The sequence below is a fragment of the Triplophysa rosa genome, linkage group LG8, assembly GCF_024868665.1.
Source record: "Triplophysa rosa linkage group LG8, Trosa_1v2, whole genome shotgun sequence".
In the NCBI taxonomy this organism is placed as follows: domain Eukaryota; kingdom Metazoa; phylum Chordata; class Actinopteri; order Cypriniformes; family Nemacheilidae; genus Triplophysa; species Triplophysa rosa.
Window position 1 is genome coordinate 25,375,408 of NC_079897.1, and position 25,616 is coordinate 25,401,023.

Below are 25,616 nucleotides of genomic sequence, written 5' to 3' on the forward strand. Positions count from 1 at the left end.
AGAAAAAAAAGCATTTTAACACAAGACATATAGATATACACATCCACATCCCTCTAAGGCCCAGATGTACTGATGCATGTCATTAAGATTTACATTTCATGCTCGTGCAAAGGCAACAAAATCACTGTAGCCTACACATTTTAATACGCTAGAAACAATGTGTAGGCTATGCAGCACAAAACCCAAAAGATTTATATCAATTACAATAAAGATTAAAATACGTGGGAGTGTTTTTGTCATTAAAATGGATGAATAAAACGAGCCTGACATCATTACATGTATGTAGATCAACAAAACCATCATATTACGAATGACATACATGATTGCAAAGACAAAATGTACACTGTAATGCATATCAAAGCCATCGTGTTTGATACACCGTGTTCCATCACTGCAACATGTCACTAAACATCCATTCATTTTGTTATAAACATATGCTTCCACGTACTAAAGAAATGCAACATTGTTCTTAATTTGTTCGCATTAAATCTCTGTGGTATGTCGAGGAGAGAAAGAGGGGGAGTGAGAGTGGGATCTGTTGATACACAATGACGCCTATAGCCAAAAAAGCCTTACATTTAAACACAGCACATCACACAAACGCGTCTTTTTCCACTTGCAATGTTAAGAGAAACAAAAGAAACGATTCGCACTTACCACACCGGGATTGAGGCGTGCTAAAATGGCGAAGGTGGAGAGTCTGTCACACAAGCATTTGGTGGTGCTGGAATCGACGGGCACGGCTCTGCAGCCTCGCGCAGACCAGGAGCCCAGCAACGACGAGCTGCGGAGCGGAGAGAGACAGATCAAACCCTTGCGCGTTCAAACCGCTGTTGTCCCTCATCCAGCACGCGCCGAACGCGACGCGTGAAAGCCGGAGCGCGAATATACACCGCGAAAACACGGATGAATGGACGATGCGATGCGGTGCGCACCTCTGCTTTCTGCATGGCCAGGTTAGCTGATGTGAAAAAACGCGGCTACAAAATGTAATTTAAAATGAAAGAAAATAACAAATCCTGGGTTAAGTAGGCCTATTACATCGTAGCTGCTTATAATAATAATAATAATAATAATAACGATACTACTACTAATAAGAATGATTCATAACTTATTTTATTTAAAGTCAGTAATGCTACATACATAATAAAAATACAACTTCTAAAGGTTTCCTTTAATAATACAATTAACTGTCAGCTGTTTACCATTAAAACCATTATTTACGTCTTATTTCTTGTAGGTTTTAATGGTTTCAACAAGTTGCTTAAAGTTGCTTATCACCTGCCAGATAACATCCCACCAACAGAACCAGACACATTACCAGTTAAGAGACCATTACAGTTTCCATTAAAACCAATGCAATCCCCATTTTAACCATTAAATCCATTTCAATTTTCTGATGGTTTATACCTTTTTTCTATTCTTAAAATATTGTTATTGGTAATCGCTAATTCACTGCTCAAGAATGTGTATTCATAGCCTATTATGGGCCTATTTCATGCCCCGAATTACATCATTTGTTATGGACATTAAATGATACCTTACATGTGGTATATTGGAGAAAGGTATTACCACAAAAGTCCTGCAAACGTGGGCCATGCATATCAAAACATAACATAGCGTGAGGGGTGGGCTTTTGACACGGGGTAGTAAGCAACACAGCAATGCCTTTGAAACTACACAAAACAGCAAAAACTGGGAACAAGAAAAGTCATGTACCTGATAGTTTCTTCAGATTGTATAGAAAGTTGTTATTGATTTATTGTTGCTTGTTACCATAAAAAATAGCAAAGATCTAACAAAAAATCAATTAAACAAAAATAAGTTTCCCAAAGGACAGCGTGGATGTGGCATGGGATGGGGATGTGTTTTCATACGGTTCAGCCTGCAGCAAGTCATACAAGTGGAGTAAAGAGCAGCCTTTTGTACCTGTCAAAACTTTGGAGGATTACAAAGTGTGGAGGAGAAGTGCAGTGGAGCAGAGGACCGATATTACACTGGGCCAATGAGACCTGAAAACTTCTTAACAGAGTCATAAACCGATCCAAGTGCCTGGTGATTATTTACTATCACCTATGAAAGCTAGAAATAGTCCTCATACTGTATTTTCAGATACAGAATAATGAATAAAAAAGGGACAACTGGGAATAATATATAATACAGGATATTATACCATTATGGTGAGGGATTAAGACATAATTGCTGCAGTCTGTATACGCTAAAAAAAGTGCTTATGCTCAAACAATGTCTGTAGCCTGCACACCAAAAACAAATCCACATTTATAGGCTTCCAACAAAACACGCAATACAGGTAACAGATGACAACAACAGCACAAATATCATGAATATACTGTAACTAAAGTAACCAATAGGACACATCTGTGAATCCAGCATGCTGGTGCCCAAAGCCACTCTGTAATTAGTCCATTCCACCACCTACACAAATGTGAATCTCATAATATTGACGTGGAACCCTCTTGACAGCACGATTCGGCTGTGCCTGATCTGGCGCTCCAATAATTGCAACAAAGACCTCATAATGACAGCAATGAAAGTGATATGAAAGTCACATCCAAACGCCACATACCCACTCCACGCACAACTGATCTTTACAGCAACTCATCAATCATGTAGCGTCCTCTTCAAGCAACCGCAATATGGAGCCAAAATACTCACAAAACACACACACACTCCTATTCCACACAAGAGCTGCAAGCACCAGTCGAAAGTCACCGTGCAGTAGAGTTCTGCAGTGCATCAGCCTACATTACCCACAATGCACCTCGGCTGGTGCTGAAGGCCATACAGTACAGAACTGTGTTGCAGCCCCAGGGGAGGACTAGGTGTCAACGTTAGCACATAAACTTGAAACCCAATATATTGTCACCGTCTGCACAGACACTACACGTCATGCGATTAAGACCTTGTGCCGACTACACAAATATAAAGACAGCACAGCACAGCTGTGTAATTGGATTACTGGGGTTGCAGTCCAGCCCCGTGTGTGAACGTTTACCGAGAACATGCCAAGTCCAGGTGCGTGAGAAAAACAACTCTACCCACCATCACTTTTGGACTAAATCAAATGCACGCTAGATGCCTTTAAGCACAGGAATGAATGAAAGGGAACGTCTACCAAGTGGTGAAAAGACGGCTGGCAATGTACTGGCTTGTTTGGTTGGCTTGCGACTGAGGTGCGAGTCAACAGAAAACCTACACGCCTTAAAGCTGTTAAGAGAAAGACTCAATGACAAGCCTCCTCACATTCCAATTTCTCTCCCAAATATGAACTCATTAATCATAGCAGCTGTCCGGGATGGATTTTAATTTCGCGCCGAACATGCGCCACCCCCCGTTTCCCCTTTCGCTCAATGCAGCCGGATTACATTTCACTATCTTCTCGGTCACTCTTTCTCTCGCTCACATCTTTTATCTGACTCCCTGTCACGGTCCTGCTTGTCGCTCTCTTTTTCTCATCTCTCTGTGCTGTTTCTTTCCACGCCCCAATGGAAACACTGTTTGTGCTATGGGCATGAATGACGCATCAAATCATATGACGTGTTGAGGACAGGTGTGCTAATACTATAACTTTGATTTTCGCTTGGCGAGTGATACATTGTGGCGTATCTAGAGGTCGTGGGTTCACCCTATTGACAAAGGGGCAAGCTTATATGATGTTTGCTAAGATACACTGCTTAAAACACTTTTGCAACCATCTAACAACTGCCTAGAAACCACTCACACTTACTATAGCAACTTCATATGTGGCAATCCTCTGGCAACCAAACACTCCTTAAATCACATTATCTTCTAAAAAATGCAAAAATCGAGTTATTTATTAGTTTTTCTTTGCATTGTTCTTTTTCCCCTCCAGGAAAGAGAGTGAAAACGTCTGTAATGTATCTATATGTATGCCTCCAAATGCAAATGTCCCACCCACACCGCATTAAGTGCTATGGGCGCCGCATCGTTTTTCTCCGTTTTAAAAGAAAAAGAGCACTAGGAGATGGATGTTTGTGGGGAGGTAAAAGTCAAAGCATGACCAGAAGGCCCAAGGTTCTTTGTCAAGGCAGAACGTAATCCTTTGCCGTTTTCCATAATTGCTGTCAATGCGCGTACAGCACAGACGGAACGCAGCGTGCATGAATCATCCGCCTCAAAATGACCTCCGTGTGGGGTCAACTCAAGATCCAGACAGCTATCTGCAATGTTCAGCTTTCTCTGATGTGCACTGTCAATTGGGGTTATTATCGTGTTTTAAAAGTAAGAAAAGAACTAGATTTGAATACACAAAGTAAAACTAAAACAAAACCAGTCGTTGAATAAAAGAATCGCTTTTGTAGTCCTCAAGCCCTCACTACAGAATAAAATGCATGCTGAAGAAGACATCTCATCTTACAGATGGTGATGGTACACGTATGGTGTGTAATGCCACATCGATTAAAATGAAAAATGATGGCTAATATATAAATATGACCAAAACTAAACAAACACACAGTCGGTGTATTCCATCAATGTTTTAACATGTACGCCTACAGTATAATCCTTTATCATCATATCATGCACGCGCCTCCTAAAGCTGCAGAAAGTACACCCTACTGTGTCACGGTGTGAGTGAAGATTCATCCCAAAATCTCGGCAGACAGCAAAACAGCTTTAAATCAATAAACGGCTTCTCACCTGTCATTCTCGTCCCAGGAAATGCAGGTCTGGTTTGTGGTTCCCTGTGGAGAGAAAAAGCCAGGGATGTACCGACTTGTTCTGCTTTGCAAATATTTATAGGTGAAAATATCAGATGGTGTTGTCTGTGCAAATGCTTTTTTATGCGACGTTTTGTAGTCACAGTCTGAATAATATTGGAATGAGACCCTGTTCGGGCCGGGTTAAACTCCGGCTGACTTACGTTATAAAGATGCGAGAACTCGATCTCTAGTGGAGTTGCGAGAGAGTTGGGGGTGGGTTTGATTGTTAAAGAGATCACCTTGGAGTTCAGCACTGTACTATTTCTGTGGAAATCACAAAGTGTGAGAAACAACATGAGGAGAACAGGAGAGGAGGTCACAAACTTGAGTTTAAAGGAGTAGTTCACCTTCGAAATGGAATTTCTGTCATCGTTTACACGCCCTCTTGTCATTTCAAACCTGTGTGACTTTCTTTCTTCTGCAGAACACAAATGAAGATATTTTGAAAAATGTTGGTAACAGAACAGCACAGCGCCCCCGTTCACTTCTGTTGGAACCAATGCAAGTGAATGGGGGGCAGTTAACAACATTCTTCAAAATATCTTCTTTTGTGTTCTGCGGAAGAAAGAAAGTCATACAGGTTTCAAATGACAAGAGGGTGTGTAAACAATGACAGAATTTTCATTTTAAAAGTGAACTTTAAAATTGAAGACCTTTAAGTGACCTTTAAGTGAAGCTGCCACTTTCAACTGTATCGACACAAAACCACTATCACTTTAATATATGAAATTGCATATAGCCTTAATGACATGGAACCAAGGAACATGGAGGTATATATACAGTATATATGATATTACAAACAATATAACACAAAAGCAAGGCAATGCTTCACCAATATAACCAAAATAAAGTCTCACCTCTGTAGAGAGAGAATACTGCCCAAGTTTCTGTAGAGTACAATACCAGTCACAAATGCGGAAGCTTCATCTTCATCTATAACACAAGGAAACGCATCATAGACACACACATTACACTTGACAGTATCTGTGTAGAGAGACACATAAATACATGAAGGATGATGTTTAGAGGACTTGGCCCTGCTTTTTTACAGACACAAAAACACAAAAACCATGTCCAAGTTATCAAACTCTCTTAAAGACCTGTAATGTAACTAGGCGATCCTGAAAGTTTCTCTTGTTCCTTACTAAAGTAGGTCTTCATCGCTAAACACCTGCAAACATTTGCTTACACACCTTCACTACACTAGGACAGCACAATATTGAAGAGAAATGTGATTTGCAATAACCTGCTCGATATTGTGATGTGCGATACAATAAACCTTTAAGTTATTAAAATCAATAATATATACCAAAAAAATATATAATATATCGTTAATCAAACATCAATTATATTAAAATATATTTAAACACTAACAAATTATAACCAGCGTAAAATGACACGTTATTTCTACGTTAAACTCTCTCCGTCTTGCCAGTCTGCATTGGCTTTATTTAAAATAAAAAAATAATAAAATTCAGATATTACAAACCACTGTGATATGCATATTGCAGTATAAATATGTGCAATATTTCAGTTTATCTCGCAGCCCTACCCCCACACACAAATGTGCAAAAATTCTGCATTTTTGCATTTTGAAGGTAACACGACTTTTTCATTATTAATTATCGTCACAAATTTCAGCATAAATTCAACCTTTTTCAAAGCAACTCAATTAGAGTAATTCAATTGTTGTTTTCATGAATTGAAGCATGTCTTTGTCAATTTTAATTTTAACGTCATATACACAAGCTTGTAAAAACTCCACAACAAAATCAGATGACACATTTTGTCTCTATGTTCTACAAACATGTTCTTCAATGGAAACCATGAAATGAAGCATGTAAACAAAAGAGGTTTACATGGTCACAAATGACACAAATGACAAATGCTTCGTCGACTAGCATCAAATATTTCTTATGTATTCAATACTTTTTCATTTAAAAAAAACTTCCTGAAACGTTATTTGCGAGCTTAAATCAGATTTTAAATTCCGAATCTGGTCTCAGACTGTAATACCTCCCTGTATACACACTCAAGCACTTAGTTGATAAAAGCTCGCCGTATCGTTCACAGGCAGGTACGCGTTGAATGGTGGCGCGTTGGCATCGCCTGTTGGTTCAAAATGACAGGATTGTATTTCTTGCGCTAATGAAGAGACTAGAGCTGCTGAAAAGGCGTGTGTGAGATGAAAGGGCAACGGTCCAGCCTCCGTCACACTGGCGTTACATCACTGTCAAAAAACAGCAACCTCCTAAAACAATGCACACGCACACATGCCTACACACACACACACACACATAAGGTCCATCTGCTCTTCAAGCTGAACTGCTCCAACTCATGCCCAAAAAATGTGGACTCGAGTCTGGCAGACTGGCATAAGCTGTAGGGGAGAGACAGAGAGAGAATAAGAGACAGACAGTGAAAGAGAGAGAGAGAGTTTGTAGGGGTCTTCCAGGCAGCGGGCGGGGGCCACATCTCCAGGGCTCCAGCTGAGCTCCCATGGGCAAGAACGTGGAGTGATGGAGGGGGAAGCGGGGTGTGTGACAGTTTTGGGCTCCCTCAGGGTTATTGTGTTTTTGCTTGCCCACCCCCTTTCCCCCAGCCTGTCTGCCAATATGCCACTGCCACAATAATGGGAACAGATGACACCTGAGGGGCCATTTACCTACAGCACATGGCTCTGCAGGAATGAGCTCTTTATAACAGACATGAAGAAGTTTGCCTGGAAGCCGATTCGGACGGGACTAGTTTTCCCCTAGGAGGTTGGGTGGATTTGTGTGGTGCAGGATGGGGACTTTCATCCAACAAGTGCATTTTCTCAGACAACCTCGGTAAAAAATAATCTCCCGTATTAGGCAAAGTACCTGGAGCACTGTGCTCTGGCTATTGTGGGCATCCAAATCTAATCTCATCTGGATAGGAAAGTCTGAGATTGATTTATTTTGACTAAAATGAAATTTCTTGTTGCACTGACTGGTGCACCTTCCTTACCGATTTACAATTGCATTGCATCTGATTTAATAAGAAAGTTAAATGAATAAAGAGGAAAGTTTGATCACTGACAGTCCAGAACGGACACTGTAGTACAATAGCGCTGCCAGGTATGATCCTAATCTTATTTTATTTACAAAATATTTACTGTATATAACATATAAAGGTCTTATTTCAATGGGTTTCATGACGCAAACATCCAGAGCAGACCTTCTGTTATTTTGCATTTAAAGGGACAGTTAATCCAAAAATAAAACTTTTATTTAACTTCTGTGGAACATGAAAGAAGACATTTTGAGAAATGTTTCAGTGGTTTTGTGTCCATACAATGGAAGTCAATGGGGACCGATGCTGTTTGGTTACATTCTTTAAAGTATCTTTTGTGTTTTGCAGGAGCAGGAAAGTCATACACTTGAACTGAAGTCAACACTTCAGACTTCACAATTACATTACTGTCTAGGAAATGCTAGGCGATATTAAAGAGATCTCGGTCTCTGAGACGGACAGAGTGAGGATGAGATGGTTTAATCCACTCTGTGGTGTGTGTGTGTTCAGTCTCAGTATGTCAAATCCCTCCTCCTTTGTATCCACCAGAGGTCATTTGCTTTACCCCAATACATTTTCAATATAAATGTTCTCAACATGTCTCTAACATGACGGCCTGTCAATCATCTGCTGGTGGCACGGCAACAGATCTCCCAATGGGAAGGGGAATTAACCCTAATTGCGCTTGATTGGCTCCTGCCGACTCCTGATTAAACAGCAACTTCCCTATTAGCATAGTAACGGGGGACTGGAGCTTCTCTAATGACCTGTAACATCAGACCTCGTAAAGCTTAACAACCTTCAGTAACCTACTCTCGTTGTGTGCCTGAACCGCTACGCCACAGTTCTGACAAGCATTAGAATATACAGTATGTACATGTGATTGTGTGTTTCTCACCTGGCTTTCCAGTGACCAGGATGTTTTTGGGCACTCGAACTTTGTCCTCTGAGTTGCGAGCCCAGTCCACCATCCCCCTCCATCCTTTCATGGGGAAAGTGATATCCGCATTTCCTGCGACAGGCCGCTTGTGAATACTCAGCACTGGAGGGAAAAACCAGAAAGAACGGTAAGAACCATGGCAACACCGATATCCTGACTCACTTCTCATATCTCGCATAGAGAATATGTCACGTTGTCAGAAGATTCTGCGACACAAACTCGCTTCGTTAAAATGCTTTCGTTCATTTGTATTCTGTCTTTTGTTGCTTGCCATGGACTCATTTTAACATTATCACTTTCATCTGATCGACTTGTAGGGCCCGATTCACATTTTGCGTATTCGTTATTTTAAATGTAGATGCATGGCAGGCGCGCGCAAATTGGCTCATGCGGCGCGGCACGCACATTTTTCTAGGTGCGTCGGCGCCGCATCGAGATGGAAATGGAAATAGTTTCACTTTTTGGAGTGCCACGCACGCACCGCGGGTCATTTGAAGAGAGAAAGAGGCGCGGCTCGCGTTTTCCGGACGGTTTTAGACGCGAAATGTGAATCGGGCCTAAGAGGATGTTAACTGCAGTTCTTTCGTTAACAAAACCTTGCATATTTAAGGTAGGCCTACTGTGTTCAGACTTGTATACTTTTTCTTCGTTTGGTCAATTATTATTTAGTTATTTTACCCCTTCAAATAGTCTTTAAATGGTTAATCAATTGATTAATAAACTTTGAATCTCTAACTGCAGCTAAATAACCAAGAAACTAAATATATAAACAAATAAAATAATAAGCTACCTAACCAACCAAGTAACAGATCAACTAGACATCAAGACTGTTCAACGATTAGAATAAAAGTTTCGTGTTTACATGTCTGTGCACTGTGCGTATTTACAGTATTTTGTATTTATAAGCACATACACGTACACATACATGTATATATTTATATATAATTTAAATTGATAAAGAAAGCTATTCATTTTTATATTTGATATTCTTTCTGTATGTATGTGTATGTTTTTTAAAATACAAAATGAATATTCACAGTGCACAGACATATACTATTATAAACACAAACTTTTATTCTGGATGTGATGAATTGCGATTAATCGGTGAACAGCCCTACTAGTCATCTAACTAACCGAGCAACAAACAAAGAGTTTTACGATGCGTTCTGTCTGTTGTTCTGCTTGTCTGTGTGTCCTGCGCAGGTATTGTCCTGTGAAACAGATGCTGGCGCTATGGGAGAATGTTAGCTCGTGAACAGCTAGGTGATTCCGAGGTAAACAGAACCTGCTGTTGCCTCCACACCCTCTATTTAAACTCTGCCAGCTGCGGCCCACAGCGTACGTTCATGACATCTCATCTTCCCGCTGTTTTTACAAACCGGTGTGCTGAGTAAAACACAGCTTTCATTGTGCTAGTTGTGTGCGGTTCAGGGTGGGATTCCAAAGCTTTCGGAATGCCCGGAGCAACACACATTCGGAAGCTTGTGTGAACAACATTCTCATTCACGGCTCAGGGCTTTCAATGGCATATTGTGTATTAACACCTTCTAACCCCGTGTGAAAGTGGGAGTCAGTAATAGTCAGTGGCGATCCGTGACTCCTCTTCCCGGGGAAGCAGTAATGCGAAGCTCAGCAAAACATGTATTTAGCCCGTCATGCGTGTGGCGCGTCATGTCAAAAAAGGTGTCTGCTGCAGACGCGTCGAAAGGGTTTTTAATAAAAGAGATACTCGCTTAGTCTCATGTGTAATCGGAGTTAAGTGTTAACGCAGTGTCTTCTGAACGCGAGCGTCTCTTTTATCATAAACCCTTTTGACGCGTCTGCAGCAGGCACGTATTTTGTACTGGTAATAGTGTATGGAGGGATTTAAGTGTAGCATTATTAAATGCCTTTACCAATTGTTGTTAATTACCGTTCATTGTAAACAGTGTTGGGTGTAACTAGTTACTAAGTAATTAGTTACTGTAATTTAATTACTTTTCACTTGAAAAAGTAAAGTAAGGGATTACTCTTATTTTTCCTGTAATTTAATTACAGTTACTTTTGATGTAATTAAACTAAATACTTTGTGTAATGTATGTGTGTGCAATAGTGGAATTAACATCAAAATTCAAAGTCTAACTTTAAAATCTGTGCTTTAATGTATAATTCTCAAATTTGTAATACTTTGGTCAGTTAATAAGAGTACTTTATGTAGTTTATATTATTTATTTGAATGAATTAAAAGAGCTGTTTCATGTCTATCCTTGAATCACTTAACTAATCAAGATTGATGTAGGATATAGAAAGTAATTAGTAATAAGTAACTAAATACTTTTTGGAGAGAGTAATTTGTACAGTAATCTAATTACACTATTGAATATGTAATTAGTAACTAGTAATTAATTACTTTTTCAGAGTAACTTACCCAACACTGATTGTAAATTGCTTTTTGTGAATCTCTAGTTCCCTAAAGTTGTGATACATTTGAATTGTATAGCACAGTGTGCATTGTTACAAATCTTTACTGACCTAAATTGTCTGTGACCTCATAGGTATCCTGGAAGTCCTTCATGCGGAGACTGATGACCTCCACAAAGTCCTCCACCAGACGAAACAGCTCCTTCACATTAGGGCCCAGCTGCTCAAAAAAACACAACGCTTAATGTCACACACCCAGATTCACATTTACTATGTCAGTCTGTGAATATATTTTTAGTCAATTTAGTAAGTAAATAACATTCGTCTAAAAAAACGATGCTCTTGCGGTTCTGCCAAAGCTTAATGACATCTTTCTTTTAGAAGGCAAACTGAAGCTTGCATTAAGGCATAAATTCGAACCTAACTAATGATCTAACTAAACAGCAGGAGACACAGAGCTGAAAGAAAGATGTGCAGCGATGAGAAGAGAATTAGCCAATTAATCACCTTAAAAACCAGCTGAAACGAGCATAATTACTAAGTGAAAGAGAGAGAGAGAGAGGGAGACGATGTGAACATTACAAAGACAAAGAATAAGTGAGTGAGTGAATGAGTAAATGTATAAATGAATGATGGAGAGAAGGAATAATGAGTCAACAAATGGGGTGAGAGAACGAATGAGTGAGTAAGTGAATGAATGAATGAATGAACTCACCAGCTGAGCCTCTTCCCATCTGTCCCTGTTTTCCTCCATCAATAAGTTGCTCACTGATTGCACAAAATTCTGTAACACAGAAGCACGTGACTGAAAAATGTAGAGACAATGCGCTCCTACTTTTATCAAACCAAGCATACAATTCTTTACTGACCCTCATATCTGCATTACTGGGGCTGTTGTAAGACCTCCTAAATATTTCTGTCATGTTTTTTAATACATCTATGATAGCCAGAAGGTCTCCGCTGTAGCTTGTTCCATCACTGGAGGTCACCCTCAGCTTGGTCATCACTTCAGAGACCCCATCACCCACAAGCCCCCTCTGAGCCTTGGACAGGTGTTCTCGTGTCTGGAATAGAGAGAGACCACCCTTGGGCATCCTGGGTTTGGCCTGCGGATCATTTTCTCTAGGGTTCAGTTTGAAGATCTGTTTGTGCTTACCAGTGTTTGGATACTGCGATAATCATTGGATACACACTTCATGTAAGTTGGGTTCTCCCAGTATGCAATCCCCTCAACGTCCAATGAACATCGCCGAAGAATTAACCCTGCAACATAGATATGAGTCATCGTGACTATATCTTTAACATTAACTGTAATGTTTGTTTTTGAAGGTTGTGTTTGTGTCCTTCTTTAAACCAGGCGTTTGTAGCTTTGAGGGCAGCTTTTAAAGTTATTCTGGCGTGTGTGCGCTTGCATGAGTCATGTCTTACCCACAGCATTCGGAGGGCAGCGGACAGCCGCCGTGTCCCCTGCAGGAGTTCTCTTCCACACTACGTTGGAGAAATTCTCCTCGTCACAGATTTCATGCGGCTCTGCCGAAACCACAGATGTCAGAGAGAAGCACGACAGTACATACCCCCAAAATCAAATATACACATACAACATACAAGGTGCAACAACACAACATTTAACATCACACTCATACAAAATAAAGCCTCAATACTTAAATGTCTGTAGAATAAAGAAACTGTCCTTAAGATGATAATATGAATTTAAAGGCAGGGTGGGTGATCCTGTCCGGAAACATTTTTTGTCATGTTGGCTGGAAATCTCTTTACATCCTGATAGCAATCAAGAAGTACAGTGGTCAAATAATATTTTTATAATTATATATCGTCTTTGAAAGGTGTAGGACCAAAAACGTTCGCCCAATCAAAACGTTCTGGCCGAACGCTGTGACTGATCATGTGTACAGCCAACGTATTTTGCATACCACTGCACACCCTGTTCACACAGACGTCATCAGCGCGCTCACGTCCGCTGCGTCAATGTAGGGAGAATGGCTGACAATCGGCAACAATCAAACTTTCCTGCGGAACCGACAAAAATTAAATCTACAAAACGAGAGTCAGTTTTTACAAAAGCAGTGACGATTAAACGTCTGGATCATGAACGAGGAAAAACTCGAATTAACATCGGTTCAGCTTTTACACGATGGAGACAGCTCCGGCAGGCACCATGGTTGCTCTCTTTCTTTTGGACAGGTATGTACATGCTTCGAGAAGAATTTAATGGATTTAGTTTGTAATTCGTCACGTGGATTTACGAAATACATTCATGTGTTTGGAGGAGGCGTGGCTTTGGACGGCGAATCGCATAGAGGGTGGGATTATAATTTCAGTGCTAGCAGGCTAAAATTAGCACCTTTCCAAAATCAACCACCCCACCTTTAATATGAACTTTAAGAAGCTTTGGCTACAAGCAGCATTGATGATCTCACCTGGACATTTCTTCTCATTGCAACGTCTAACTTCCTCTCTGTCCCCTGGGCATGCCTCTCCTTTAAAGAAGGGCCCATAGCAAACCCTTTGTCTCTGTTGGCTTCCTCCGCCACATGTTTTGCTACAACCAGCCCAGGTGCTCCAGGGCTGCCATTGGCCATCCACAGGACACTCTATTGGGAAGCAATCCCTCTGTTGCTTCCACTCGCCCAGACACTCCATGCCCCCGTACGAGGGCCCGTTACATTCTCGTGTGCGTTGCATCGTCCCGTTAGAACAGGTCGAGGAACATGAACTCCAGCTGGACCATTCGTTCCACTCACCGTCCACTACGAAAGAAAAGATGAACTTTTAAAAAGTGAAATTTATCATTTTGACACAACTCTCCTCCCAAATTAAGAACAATAAATCTGCCTACCGTCACTGCCGGGCCACATCTATATTTAATAATTTTAGTAATCAATTGTCTATTTTAGAATCAATATAATCTTTTTGACAGCACTAATTAAGTTGATGTAATAAAAATGTCTTTGAACAATGTAAAAAAAAGAGCAGTCAGGAACCCCAAGAAGCTGCATGGTAAAATACCAAGAGAACATTTCTTCTATTTTTTGTTAAGATTTTTTTCACTTTTTAGTAAAACATGGAGTAAGATAGTGTTCTAAAACTGGTGGGGTGTACTACTTTTTGGCCACCCTTCATGCTTGTTTGGAGGGTTTGCAAATATTTAACCAGATGAGATCTATTAAAAATAGTTTTTCATCTTTAACAACCAATGTTTGACAGTAAAAAGTGATTTTTTAAACTTTTCTTTCCTAAAAAGAGGAGGTTTTGGAAATACATAGTTTCCCAACAGCATCCATATTTTGTATTGTTTTTGTATTAGTTTAAACTGACCAAAAACCTTTCATGTTTGTTTGTTTGCAAATATTTAACCAATGAGATGTACTGTATTACAAATAGTTTGTCAAAACATTTAATAATTTTAAAAAGTGTTTTTTGTTTTTTTCCATTTCTTAGAAAGAAAACGTTTTGGAAAAGCATAGTTTCCCAACAGCATCAATATTTTGGATTAGTTTACACTGGCCAAAAAACATTCAGTCGCCATGTGGCTGCTTTGTTAAACCACCAGTCACAAGTGTTAGAAAGACAGACAATGAGCAAGAGACAGCATTTAAAGAAGCCATTGTTAAAAGATACACTGCATAAGTGAGAATAAAAAAGAGAGAGAGGCAGGGATGGGAGAGGGGGAGCTTCGCGTTGCCAAACTGTAGTCCAATCTGCAGTGATTTAAAGCCTCACTTAATCACCATCCTTCACCGTGAACCTCACAATGGCTTCTTTCAATCTAGTTCCCCCACGCTGCCTCACATTAGGCTTTAATTGTGTCGCTAGATGGAAGTCATTAAATCCGTATGAGAGAGTCGGTATTTAAAAGACCCAACAATCACCTGGGCATACGGCAATGTTGCAGAACTTGGTCTGTTTTTCCGGACCATCGCAGGGGTTTCCTCCGAACTGGGGTGGCTTGCAGGAGCGCGTGCGGTCCCTGTATCCGCGGCCGCACGTGGAGGAGCACAAGCTCCATGGAGACCACTCGTCCCAGGTCCCGTGCACTGTAATCAGAGCGGCTAGGGTATGATTTATAGAGAGAAAGACACACCTGTATATACGGTATATATTACTCAATCTAAATTTGACTTAATTCCAAATCTTCTGCATGGACAAAAAGACTCTTGCATCCTAACTAGCCAATCATTATTTTGCCTGCATAAAATAATTAGCATTTAATACAACATTGTGCTTGGACAGACATGTGTTACTATCTAAAAAAGATGTTCATCGTTCCCCCTGAGATGCTGAAATAAAGAGGAAAAAAGCCACCAGCTACATGCAATAAGAACTACAGGGACTTCCTACAGCGTTGTGCTTAAAATCCATTAAGATCTTACCACGGCTCTCCAGCATCCTCACATAATGAAACCCTGTAAAAGTGAACATCGGCAAGTGGGCAAAGCTAGTGGAGGTAGGACGGGAGGTGGAAAAGGAAGCTGGTGGGGGTGAGGAGAGGCCTGAAGTGGGCTGTGCTTACCTGGACACACAGCAGTGTTATTGCAGGGTCTCTGTTCGCGCAGCGGCCCGCTGCACTGCGTGCTGTACGACACGGAGACGCAGAAGCGCGTTCTGCTCTGCCAGCCCTCGCCACACGTGGCCGAACACACGCTCCACGCAGACCACTCCTCACCCGACGGAGGATCCACTGAGGGGGAGGAGCGAAGGATGGGGTGGGGTCAGGGATGGGATGAGGTAGGGTGTGGAGGAAAGGGTAGGAAATAGGGCCAAAACGAATTAGCATGCAGGATTAGCCATCTCGTCTGACAGGGGGGCTTACAAATGTGGCTGATTCCATATCCAGAGAATTTATGAAGTTTACAGCTTTAGTTCGGGATATGTAAATCAGTCATATATATGAGGATTTTACTACTTCATCACTTAGATCTGTCAGCCAGGCTTAAAGAGACGTTAAACTGGAGAAGGCAGGGAATCATGAAATAATCCCTAAGGAATGGGAAAGTTTTAAATATCCAATAGGGAGAACTTGGCTTTCATGACAGTCCGATAGGTTATCACTTTTACCCAGATGAGGTAACAGTGGGATAAAGAATGTTTCAAGTAATTTGATAAAATAGGAAACAATAAGGAGACACTTTTCAATGCGGTTGAATTTGTTAACATTTGTAAACGCATAAACTAACATCAACTAACAATGAGCAAGATCGTTTGTCTGCAATTATTAATCTTTCATTTCAATAACTCAATAATTCATTGTTAGTTAATGTTAGCTAATGCACTAACTAATGTTAACAAATACAACCTTTTTGTAAAGTGTTTTCAACAATTAAGTTTTAAAGAGAAAGCCGTATTCAAATATTTGTCTAAATTCAATTAAAAATCTTGAAAAATTAGGTGCTTTATGCATAAAATTATGCAAGATGTGCATACACTATGCATATTACAGTACAGGCATCACATTTGAAATCGTTTCCCTTTTTAAATAATAATCAAAACTACTTCATTTATTTTTGGTAATTGTCTTTTCATCATTTCTGATGAATTTAGAGAGAAGCAAATTCCTGCACGTGTGCAACTTACACATAAAAATCCAATTCTTTTAATATTTCAACATTCAGCACAACATTGTAATAACATAAACAACTACTTTTCAAAAGACAGACTCACCTTGGTCATACCAGAAAATATAAAGAGAGATTCATGCAATACTCACAAAAAAGTATTAACACTGGGAATTACAACATACTAGAAGTCCAAAGCATCTATTTAAATCATGCAAACCCAAACATGACCAACCCCAAGCAAGGTGTGTCTTGTTTTTGTTTGTTTTACAGTACAACTAAAGGGTCAAGAGCCTTTTAAAACTCTTTTAGCTCCAGATTAAGCAATGTAGTCCATGATTCATGGACGTCCCCATGTAGCACCATGAACCATGCCATAACACATAATACACACAAAACATAAATCACACTGATAAACACAAGGCCATAGCCACATACTGTACGCATCCAGTCCCCTATATGTGAAATCGTGGGTGAAATGGTGAAGTGTGTGTGTTTGTTTATGCGTGTGTGTGACCCCAAGCAGCAAAGGAGGCTGATGTCATCTTACCTGCCTCGGAAGACTGCTGTCCGCCGCGGGTCTTATCAGAGTCCTCTCTTTTACGGCTGTCCACCGAGCGCAGCGATTGGCTGCGAGTGCCTAGTCGGCCTTTGCCTGCAGGATGGGGTGGGGTTAGCAACTACAGTCGACTTCTGATTGGTGCTGTGTGACCTGTACAACTAAACCACCATCAGCCATGCTTGGGATTTTTGTGTAAAGTTGAACTAAAATGTGGGCAGAGTGTGTGCGATCTCAAACCATGTGCTTTGAAAACCGATGAAGGACAGTGTGCAGGAAGTGAGTGAGATGGAGCAAGCAGTGGATGGCGGATGAGATATAAGCGGATCATGCGGAATGGACGCACAGACAATCAAGGTGAAGGTGATGGCCTCGACCATGGACCGAGTTATTGACTCATGGCCTGCGTACACACTAAAGTGGAGATCTACTCACTACAGTCACATTCGCACTGTCAGTGGTACTCTTACCAAGCATGGCCTCCTGTACTCCATTGTATTTCACTGGATTTAAACCCTTGCCCTTAGACGAATACTGCCTGTATCCTAAAGGTCCAATGAAAAGCACACAGAAACGGCTTATTCTATCATCAGTCTATTATTCTATGATCATATCATGATATTGGTCTGTCACTGTCATTCTGTCACACAACACACCATGTTTACCAGTGAAATGTGAATAATGTAAAGACATGAGATTGATGCTTTTCCTAAAATTGTTTGGTCACAAGTGAGATTATCATTGACATACAGTAAACACTGTATAACATAGAATCTGGCATAGGCAAGCATAGGTCAGATCATTTGGTTTTGGAAGATGTCTTCTGAAACTCATATGTGAGTGAAGCCAACTTCCGGTATTTTTGTTTGAAATAATAAAAACGTAGTGTCAATAAAATCATTCATATCAGTGTTCTAAAAAAATTGTAAGTGCTAAACCAAAATCTATCATATAATCTATTATTTTCAGCAATAAACACACATGACCTATTTTTTGTCATTTTTGAAGTTACTTTAATGTTATAATTACAGGAAAAAAATAAGAGACCATTTCAAAATTATTTTCAGTTTTTTGAACTTACTATTTATATGTACGTGTTTAGTTAAAATGATAGATTGGGTTTCATTCTGTAAACTTGGAAATGAAAACTGGAGAAACAGGTCAAAATAACAGAAATGATGCTGTGTATTTTTTCAGACCTCAAAAACGGCAAAGAAAGTTCATATTCACTTTTAAGCAACACAACAGGAATACTTGTACACGTACTTGTGAAAAGGTCAAAAAAGATTTTTTTATGTGATAACCTCGATTCTTATCACAGTTTTCCCGCGTCTTGTCATGCTGTCAGTCTTTCACATTGCTGTTGGATGATTTTATGTCACTCCAGAGGTTTGATTTTGTTGAAATTCGTCAGACACTCGACTGCAATGGCAACAATACATCTAGAAATGCTAATTAAATGAGAATTTGGAATGGTCTCTTATTTTTCCCGTGACTGTACAGTATATTATGAGACTTTAGCCTGGATTTCACAGATAGCGTCAAATGTGAGATTACGTGGGTCCTGAGTGGCAGACGACTTTGGCAAAGCCTCCATTTAAACCCTAAATAATCTCACTACTACGAAAAACAATTGAGATGATAAAGAAATCTGATGTTTTTCCTATGGGACAAAGTGAGTAGAAAGAGAAAAAGCAAGAGAAAAGTGAGGTAGAAAGATGTCTGTGGTTGTGAACAGATGAACGGTCACATGCATACATGCACAGAACACAACTTACCAATGCAGGACTGTGCGTTACAGGGACGCCCTTCTTCCAGAATGCCCTCGCAGAGATACGCCTCCTCAGGAGGTGATTGACAGGTGCGTGAACGCGTCTGGACCCCGCCCCCACATTCGCTGCTGCACTCCGCCCAGTTGCCCCACCCACTCCAGCCACCTGTATTGAATCCACATATACAACATTACAACATACAACGTGAACTCATCACCTGACCATAAACCATTTATTAATCCATATTCAAGATGCAAATTAAATTTCCATCCCTGCAAAGCAATTATGTTCTGATTTCATAATCCATTACGATGGTACTAAGATGTAAGATTGGACCCATAAATACCAGTAGGGTATGAGTCCCAGCGTTCTGTTCGCTCATGAATGTTTAATATCAGACATTGCTGCCCGTCTGATCCCAGAGGCTCTGACAAATATGTATTAATCTGCATGAATAGAACATGAAGCAGGACCATGTCCAGTTACAGACACTTTTAATTACTCACAAATCAATTGTACGAGGGAGAGTCTGTAATCCTTCACTCAGTGCTGCATGGACTATACAGAAAATAAGAATAAAGAGCTATAGGGAGAAAAGTCCTCATTCGCAATATTTACAAGAAGATGGTAGCATTACATGCAGAGGGGTCAATATTGACCAGGTGGAGATCAGTTAACTGTGTGTTGATTAACTAACCATACTGACCTTGTAGACCAGTTAGTGTTAACTTAATCATAAACGCATCAGATAAGAAGAATAGGAGAAATCCTAAAAGAATGAATACAAATGTGTTCCATAAATGTTGCATTAGGTTTTCAAACACTGAAAAATGTTTCATAAATTAAATGTTGACGAAATTGAATGACTAATTATGACAAATGATTGAATATTTTACAGGTGTAACAATATATCTGGGCACAATATATTACAACACAAAAAAATGACAATATACAGTATATTGCATTTTCACAATATTTCACAAAAACATCCTTTTAACCCTATTGGTTGTCAACAAGTGCATACGTCAACATATCTGTAACATCCCTTTTCTGCTTTAAAGCTTTTTCTTAAAGGTTAGCTTTCTTAAAGTGACAATTCTGTCATCATTTGCTCACCCTCTTGTCATTTCAAACCTGTGTGGCTTTCTTTCTTCCACAGAACACAAGAGAAAATATTTAAAAAGTGTTGTTAACCGCACCCATTCGCTCGCATTGAATTTGTGTCCTTAAATAGAAGTGAATGGGTGTCGGCGCTTTCTTCAAAATATCTTCTTTTGTCTTCTGTGGAAAGAAGAAAGTCATTCACCGTGTCTACACCGGACGCGACACATGGCTTGTTCTAATGGGATTGTCGCGTCGCATCCGGTGTAGACACGGTGATAGAGGATTGAAATGACATGAGGGTGAGTAAATGATGACAGAATTGTCATTTTTGGGTGAAACATTTTTTTAATAAATGATTTAATTTTACTATTTTTTTGCGACAAACCTATTCAATTATAATCCTATAGTGAACCTAGTATTGCGCATTGTATTAAATCATTAATGTAACATTACACCCTTACTTTCCCTTAATCCATTTGGGTGTACACAAGTAAACTAAACTGAAACCTTGCATTTTAATGTGAGGGTTTATGAAAAACGTCCTGACCTTTACTCAAAGTCATGAGGGTCTCCAGGAGTTCTATGTATCTGTGAAATACTTCCAGTTTTATTAACATGTAGTCAAAGAGGTGTATTCAAACTACTGTTTAATAGCATTTTAATGTATTTATAAATCATTTAAGAGATTCACACTAAACAAGGAGTGACCCCAACATTAACTGAACCCCTTCTAGACTGACTAGACGTAGTAAAAGTAACCTGCATGCAAAGCTTGTTAATACATTATGCCACATAAAGGCAAGAAAAACACAATTTATGTCTTTTGTCGCAGTGCTGGTACAGATCTGTTGGCAAGCGTGCGCTGAAAGGCAGAATCAATATCTATTTGTTTGAGCAGTATGAGCGATTAATGGCAAATTGTTTATTCGGAGGGCTGAGATTGGCTTTGCCGCATGTTGCGAGAGACACTTTCACCTGATCAAAACATAACGGATTTTAATCTTGAACGTCTCAGCCATGAATACACGATCAAATGTCCTCCTTGCACAGCAAGCAACAACCTCATGCAAAATGAACCGGGCGGCTCTCAGCACGCAGCTCTGATTAATCCCATCCACCAATCACGCGCCAAGTCACACGGCTTCATCAACCAATCACACGCGGCGTAAACAGCATGTTTAGCCAATCCCTGCTCCACAGGGGGACACATAAGTAGTCCACATCTGACTCCAATAACCTTCTCGACTTCTGTGCTGAATGACTTTAAACTTATTTAAAACAAACGAAACGTTGAAAATGGGTATGGCCAACAATCTTGAGAAACGAGAATATCATTTTGATAGGAAAAAATAACATTAAATTTGGAGATAAGATTTTCTCTCGCCGTGAAAAACGATTGGGATAGTACCGCCCTTTTTTTGGCTCAATAATCACAGGCTGAAGGAGAAAGGGGTGCAGAATAATGTTTCTCCCTAAGGACATTTTATTATGCTTTCAATAATTTAGCGGGCTTTTCTTCAGTGGTAGCTGTTGGCGCATTCAGAGCCTCTACATCATCTCTAAATCCTCATGTTTGTCCTCTGCTTGCCTGTTGCTCTCAGTTCTATTATTCTGTCAGTTCCCGCATTTTCTGCATCGCAGCGTTCACCAGTTTTTTAGTGTACGAGCTTGTGGAAATATGGAAATTTTGCAGTATACTGTATCTTTTTGCCCATTGACAAATGCCATGCAGATGAAACGGTTAAGTAAGCCTTTACTTCTTCTCAGGAAACTGCAGAGATGGAAACTTAATTAATATTGAAATTAAATGTAATGGCACTTCATTTCTCCTAAAAATCGTGAAAAATGTCAAATAGATTTAAATGAGAAAATGATGATCATAAATTAAGAGTACAGAACAATAATATTAATGTGGATAGCACATAACACTTCTTTCGACTGCAAAATCTTGGGAAATCTGAGCGCAGTTTGAGAAATCGAAGAGATCTATTGTGAAAATGTCAGGTTATCAAGGTCTGATCCTCAGGAGAAAACCTGAAAAGCAGGTTTAGATCCTCAAGGAAATCTTTATTTTCTCACCACTGAATCTTAATGCTGTCTAGGACAGTGGTTCTCAAACTTTTTTGTTGTAAGGCCCCCTTTGTTTAGAGTGCATTGCTTTGCGGCCCCCCAAATAAAGACTTATAATCTTAAACTTAAAATTTTTATTAAACCAAGAAAATATTCAGTTAAACAATGCTAAAACATCAATTCTTTTGGTTGGTGGCGTTGTTTTTCTGATGTTTGATTGCACAAAATGTATGATAGATATCTATATTTCTAAAACGCCACAAAATCTGTGGCCCCCTGGAACCATCTTGGGGCCCCCCAGGAGGCCACGGCCCCCAGTTTGAGAACCACTGGTCTAGGAGACGTCACAAAAACCACCTGTGTCATATTTTATGCAACTCAAACTCCTAAAATCTCTTTCACCATATTTCATTATACTTAAAGATATATTTATTTGACACAATTTACTGTTTTGTTTTGAAACAGTTGTGTGCATAAAGACACAGTGTGGGTCAGTGATGGAAAGCTAAAGATGGTAAGTGCTGACACCCAGAGGACACTGACAGTCATTGACAGTTTGGCACGCGCGAACTCTTAAATTAAGAAAAGGAAAATGTAAAAAATACAGTACATGTATTTAAAATGGCTAAGAAAACTTTAAGCCTTTAAGATATCTAAAAATCCTTCCATATTGATGTAAAAATAAAACCGATAAAAATGGCGTTGGGAAGTATTCTCCCTGTCCATCTCTATCAGTGCTTCTGATGGCTGAAGTCTAACCAGTGTTCAGTGTGTGCGTGCATTTCTGCAGCATCCTGCTCGGAATAAATATTTGAACAGCTGTGCTTACACATCTCATTGATTAACCTCTCTCCAGGGGCAGGAAACACAACTCGGGTCTTCTCCCCCTACCACCTCGTCTAATCTTTCCCCTCTTGTGCCACAAACCCTACATGCCCTAGAAAACAATAAACACCTTAACCGTAACTAACAGTGATGCTGTTTCGGAGGGACTGGTTTCCCGCTGGAATACATGCAGGTGTTAGGCCTATATTTCATCATCATTTATAATATTTCCAATTAAGAGATTTGTTGGTTTTAGATTGTGAAACATGGTTCCCCGGGTGTATTGACAAGCATGTCTGAAATGTTGTGAGCAGAAGAAGACACTGAGATGTCATGGGGAAAAAAAAGACTGAATTAGTTTGCATAAAAGCAACGCATTTGGAAAACCTGAAAATACAAGAAATGTCTATGAGATCAAATTTAAAATAAAAACAAGAGCCCAAAATAGTTTTCCAAGCTAAAAAAATACAGCAAAACTACAATAACTCTGACAGGAGATGTATGAAACCTTGTCATGTGCATAACTAGTCGATTTTTGATGTTTGTTGACATTATAGATATCTGAGAGTATGATGACTGACAGCCGAAATACCCACAATACAACTTAAAGACAGCAAATAAGAATACCAATGAACAATACCTTCAAACATTATGTGGCCCAAACTTAACTTACGGTAGACCTCCGTAACTGTTAAGTAGTTTTAATTTATTACAATACAATAGAATATTAATATCAATTAAATGTAAACTAAATTGTTACATTACAAGCAAACAGAGACCGGAAGTTAACTTCAGGACAGGCGCGTCTCTACCGCCCAACACCAATAGTCTAACAATGGCCAAATATCTGCCAATACACACAAACTTTTCTGAAAAAAAAAACATTGTTATTTACAATATTTATATACGTTCAGTAAAGCATCATTTTGAAAAATAGTCCATTCATTCTGCTGTTACTTTTCAGGAGACAAGTGATCAATCATTCACTTTCTTTGGCTCAATAATGAGCAATTAATTAAACGAAGCGTACAGTTCTGACTCGGATCACTTTGGCTCAAACAACAGGAACTCACTGTAGTTTCTGCGGCACCAGATCTGCGAGGATCCCGAACAAACCACTTCATTTCACTGCATTTCAATCATCACGCAACCACAAAAGCAGCGAGCGCTCACTGGCAGAGTGCACGTGTTAGCAGAACACGACCCGTATTAGGTGAGCAGCTCAGAGTCCAGACGTTTCACTGATGAGCACGAAGATAAACAGATCAGAAGTACGACAGGGATATGAATAGGGGTTTGCTTGAACGTTCTTTGGTTGCAGGTGCGGGTCAGGCGAGTCGACGTTTCAATTCCGAAGATGGATGCCTCTCCTCAACAGGAACAAAAGGGAGGAAAAAATAGAGCGTGAATCAAAACACCTTCGCTAAAAGGATCAGATGGGCCTCACACTTTTCACGGTCCTACAGATGAGTGGAAAAATACACTTTTCTTATTTTCCCCTTTGCACATCAATCTTGGGCAGAGAAGCACCTGCTCATATGAGAGGAAGGACGTGGGCGTACAAGTGGACACAGAAAGGCACACACAAATATACATATGAACACTCTCTCGCCTTCACTGCCTGGGTCAAAGATGGACAACATGGGTCATCACACTAGGGCTAAACTTTCCAGAACAGCATGTGACTATTTTATCCCCATATGCCATTTACAGGGAAATAACCTTGACATGTGCAAAACAATCCCACCATAAATGTTGAGGCATCCCGCTATAAATTGGCCCACCCAATTTTAAGATTGACCCACCAAACAAACATGACAAATGCAAACCAGTTTCAGACACTTAAGTAACCCAAATATCCAGCAAAGAGTATTGCTGTTCAAATAACCAAACATGCCTCATCCTTTTTTCTTGTTTTAAGCATAAAACCTACATTTACACATACATTCAACCCCAAAAAGACTTACCTTCATGACATTACAAACCTGTATGACTTTATTTCTTCTGTAGAACACAAGAGAAGATATTTTGAAGAAAGTTTGTAATTTGAAAACACTGTCCCCCATCGACTTCTATTTGTATGAACAGAAAACCACAAGACATTTCTCAAAATATATTTGTTGTGTTCCACAGAAGAAAGAGTCATATACAGTTTTAAAGACATGAGGGTGCATAAATGACAGAATTTTTATTTTGGGGTGAAAACACAAAAAAATGCCTCAAGTTCTTATTGTCCCTGCTGAAAAAAGCAATAGAAAACAAATAAAAACCATTAAAACCATTATGAAATTCCATTTTGTAGTGTGGCATTATTTCTATAGGAATAATCTGCACATAACATACCAGTAGACACCATTACAGTTTCCATTAAAACTAGGGATGCACCGAATCTAACATTCTTGGCCGAAGCCGAAGCCGAACATGATGTGAAACACTTGGCCGAAGGCCGAATAATACCGAACACCGAATATGGTTTTTGCATTTCTTCTATTTATTAAGCTATTTTTTCACTATTGCACAAACTGAATAGTCAAAATTTGCTTTTAAAAATTTGTCTTGCTTTTCAATAAAATACAATACAACTTAATATAAAAT

General features: G+C 39.7%; 1 protein-coding gene across 11 annotated transcripts in view; it reads right to left on the minus strand.

Annotated features, from left to right (window-relative positions):
- The window catches only part of adgrb1a (adhesion G protein-coupled receptor B1a), a 74,669-nt gene that overhangs the window by 22,416 nt on the left and 26,637 nt on the right, over window positions 1-25,616 (minus strand). For 5 of the 11 annotated variants that reach the window (XM_057339400.1, XM_057339398.1, XM_057339397.1 and 2 more), the window contains 16 exons: window positions 19,029-19,187; window positions 17,721-17,795; window positions 17,242-17,346; window positions 15,650-15,817; window positions 15,009-15,188; window positions 13,557-13,886; window positions 12,547-12,648; window positions 12,275-12,381; window positions 11,988-12,182; window positions 11,834-11,902; window positions 11,230-11,338; window positions 8,677-8,820; window positions 5,600-5,675; window positions 4,904-5,006; window positions 4,681-4,724; window positions 658-784 (listed from right to left, as the gene is read on the minus strand). In XM_057339400.1, coding sequence (XP_057195383.1) covers window positions 658-784; window positions 4,681-4,724; window positions 4,904-5,006; window positions 5,600-5,675; window positions 8,677-8,820; window positions 11,230-11,338; window positions 11,834-11,902; window positions 11,988-12,182; window positions 12,275-12,381; window positions 12,547-12,648; window positions 13,557-13,886; window positions 15,009-15,188; window positions 15,650-15,817; window positions 17,242-17,346; window positions 17,721-17,795; window positions 19,029-19,187 — 2,093 coding nt within the window. The remainder of the gene's footprint in view (window positions 1-657; window positions 785-4,680; window positions 4,725-4,903; window positions 5,007-5,599; window positions 5,676-8,676; window positions 8,821-11,229; window positions 11,339-11,833; window positions 11,903-11,987; window positions 12,183-12,274; window positions 12,382-12,546; window positions 12,649-13,556; window positions 13,887-15,008; window positions 15,189-15,649; window positions 15,818-17,241; window positions 17,347-17,720; window positions 17,796-19,028; window positions 19,188-25,616) is intronic. The other 6 variants (XM_057339403.1, XM_057339407.1, XM_057339401.1 and 3 more) reach the window with 5 other exon arrangements.